Source organism: Candida margitis, assembly GCF_024628925.1.
Source record: "Candida margitis strain CBS 14175 chromosome Unknown scaffold143, whole genome shotgun sequence".
NCBI classification, from domain to species: domain Eukaryota; kingdom Fungi; phylum Ascomycota; class Pichiomycetes; order Serinales; family Debaryomycetaceae; genus Lodderomyces; species Lodderomyces margitis.
The window spans coordinates 1-3405 of NW_026261833.1; the positions used below are offsets into that span (position 1 = coordinate 1).

General features: G+C 25.3%; 3 protein-coding genes across 3 annotated transcripts; all 3 read right to left on the reverse strand. All coding sequences in view use genetic code 12, as the record gives it.

Moving 5' to 3' along the window:
• Positions 1-693: 693 nt before the first annotated feature.
• CANMA_003515 (uncharacterized protein) lies at positions 694-894 on the reverse strand (the record flags this gene model as incomplete). Its single annotated transcript, XM_051815699.1, has 1 exon — positions 694-894. The coding sequence occupies one exon, from the start codon at positions 892-894 to the stop codon at positions 694-696; it is 201 nt and encodes a 66-aa protein (XP_051670879.1).
• Positions 895-1233: 339 nt separating this feature from the next.
• CANMA_003516 (uncharacterized protein) lies at positions 1234-1491 on the reverse strand (the record flags this gene model as incomplete). The annotated part of the gene is made up of 1 exon (XM_051815700.1): positions 1234-1491. One exon carries the CDS (start codon positions 1489-1491, stop codon positions 1234-1236), a length of 258 nt encoding a protein of 85 aa, XP_051670880.1.
• A 116-nt stretch (positions 1492-1607) lies between these two features.
• Positions 1608-2613, reverse strand: CANMA_003517 (ATP synthase subunit C family protein; the record flags this gene model as incomplete). Its single annotated transcript, XM_051815701.1, has 2 exons — positions 1608-1879; positions 2430-2613. The coding sequence occupies 2 exons, from the start codon at positions 2611-2613 to the stop codon at positions 1608-1610; spliced, it is 456 nt and encodes a 151-aa protein (XP_051670881.1).
• Between the last annotated feature and the right edge of the window lie 792 nt (positions 2614-3405).

A 3405-nucleotide genomic window follows, 5' to 3' on the forward strand; every position in this document is an offset into this window, starting at 1 on the left:
ATATTAATATATTTAATTTATAATATTTAAAATTATTAAATTAAATATATATATCTTTATATTATGCCTTCGATGAGACTTGAACTCAGATAGACCGCGCTTCAAGCGATTGCTTTAACCATTAAGCTACAAAGGCATTATTATACAAGGGCAAATAGAATTGAACTATTATACAATGTGTTGAAGACATCTGCTTTACCATTAAGCTATACCCTTATATACTTATAATTTATTATTATATTAATAATATAAATGATCTTTATATATATATATAAATCATGTATTAATGATTATAATTTATAATTATTATATTAATGAGTCGTAATGGATTCGAACCATTAACTAAGACGTGTAAGATCTACGATTTACCATTAATCTAACAACTCTAATTAAATATATTAATTTATGCCCTATTAGGAATCGAACCTAAATTGTTATATTAGAAGTATAATGTTTTACCTTTAAACTATAAAGCATATAAACTTTATATATATATAAATAAAATAAATAAGATATCTCACCTATGAAGTAAATATTATAATATAAAAAGAATAATTATAATAATATTATAGCATCTAATGCATATATTAATACAGGTATAAATATAGCAATAGCGAATAATATAGGTAAGAATACCATTCAACATAAATGTATTAATCTATCATATCTAACTCTAGGTAAAGTAGCTCTAACTCAAATATAAGTATAAGCAAATACATTAGCTTTTAATGCTAGAATAACCCCAGTACCACCACCAAAGAATAAAATAGCAGTTAATGTAGATAAGAATAAAATAGATGCATATTCAGATAAGAAGAATAAAACAAATATAGATGAAGAGTATTCGGTCATATGACCTGAAACTAATTCAGATTCAGCTTCAACTTCATCCATAGGAGGTCTAGCTGTTTCAGCAACACAACCAATATATCACATAATAGATAAAGGTAATAAAGGGATACCTATTCAAATAGATTCTTGTAATTCAACATATTTACTTAAATTCATAGTACCAGCTAATAAAATACAAATAAGTATAATAGTAGTTAATATAAGTTCATAACTAATTAATTGAGCAGTAGCACGAATACTACCAAGTAAAGAGTATTTACTATTACCCGATCAACCTGCAAGTAAAGGACCAAATACACCAACACTACTAATAGCTAACATAAGAATAAAACCATAATTACTATCATAAATAGTAACACCTGGAGCAAAAGGAATAATACTTCAACATAATAATGAAGAAATTAAAGCTATCATAGGACTAATAAATAATATAAATTTATCAGCATGAGTAGGAGTAATAATTTCTTTAAGTAATAATTTAGCAGCATCAGCTATAGCCATTAATACACCTAAATAACCAACAGCATTAGGACCAGTACGTCTTTGCATATATGCCATAGTTTTACGTTCAGCTACAGTTAAGAAAGCAACAGCTAATAATACACTAAGGAACATAATTAATAATTCAATATATTGCATTATTTAGTAATAGCAATAGCCCCTATAACAGATAAAATTAAAATTAAACCTATAAAAATCATTGGAATAGCATATTCCGTATATAATAATGAACCTACTGTAGATAATTCTAAATCTCAATCTAATAAACCATTGAATGGATATGCTATATTAACATTTTCAACTATACCATATGTTTCATATGATAAATCTAATGGTATTAAACATATTAATAATATAGTAAATATTAAAGGATGAATTGTTCCTTTATAATTATATTCAATATTTAATAATGATAAGATAAATAAAAATAAAATAGCTATAGCTCCAACATAAATAAGAACATAAAGAATACCCATAAGTACAAAACCATTAGAATATAAACTTATAGCTGCACTTACAAATAATGCTATTAAACATACAATTGATTGAACAGGCGATAATAGACCTATAGCTAATATACTACTAATACCGCTTATTAAAAACATATTTATAATATATATATATAATTGATTATATCTTAAATATATTATATTTTAAGATAAATGAAATATAATTTATATTTCTCAATTAAACAATGTTTATACATTCTCGTATAATAAAGATTTAATATTCTTTATACGTTTTAAACTAGAATCGAACTAGTATCATTGTATTAACAGTACAAGGCTTTAACCGTTAAGCTATTAAAACTTATAATATATATAATATATAATTTAAATATTAAATGAAATTATATATATATAAAAGAATAATTAATAAAATGTTTATAATGCCCATCTTTTATAAATGGGGTGATTATATATAATTAAATAAATATATAATATAATTAATATATATTATATATGGGGGGGGTTATATTGATTAATTAATAATAATTAATATTATAAGAGATATAATATCTTATAGATATTAAACAGCGTATAATAATAAGAAAGAGATCATTAAACAGAATAAACCACAAGCCTCACTTAAGGCGAAACCTAAGATAGCTTGAGGGAATAATGTACTTCTTAAAGAAGGGTTACGTGAAGTACCGTTAATTAAAGCTACGAAAACTAAAGCGATACCGATAGCAGCACCACCTAAACCTAATGTAGCAATACTTGCACCAATGTATTTAGCAGCTAAAGCAATTTGCATAATTTTTATATAGATATATATTAGTATTAACAATGTATTAGCCCAATAAGAATCGAACTTATATTTACCGATTATCAATCAGTCTCTTTAACCATTAAGATATGGGCTATAAATAATAAATAAATGAATAGATAATATTAGTATAAATCCCGAGCAAGTTCCCTTACTCGAACTGTATTTCAACTTATAGCATATCATATGTTCATTAATACACGTAAGCGTATTAAGACATTATCTATGCTATTGATGAGTGATTAGTGCGAAATATATGTATAGTTCACCATAGCACTCTAGTCTATGATTACTAGCAATTCCTTTTTTATATTGTCGAGTTTCAGACAATAATCCAATTAAAAGAAAATTATCATAATATCTTATATTTTATATTATATTTAATAATATATATAATTATATAAGAGATAGTAGTACACCTGTGGCCCTACTCATAAGGGTCATGATGATTAGTCTTTAGCCTCTACTTCCTATATCTTATCAGATATACATCATCATAAGATCGAGGGTTTTGTTCATTAAATAACTTAATAAGATACCACAAAGCATGAACTGACGACAACAATGTAACGCCTGTATAAAATATCCAAAGATATAATATATTCAAGAGTAGGTAAGGTTTTAGGGGTATTGTCCAATTAAACAGTATACTCCACTGCATATATATATAACCGTCTAATGTCTTGCATTTCATTCTTGCGAACGTACTAGTCTGGCGGTATACTTAAAGCCTTCGCTTATCTATTTTATAGTATACATAGTTCACAGCTATAATTAAAT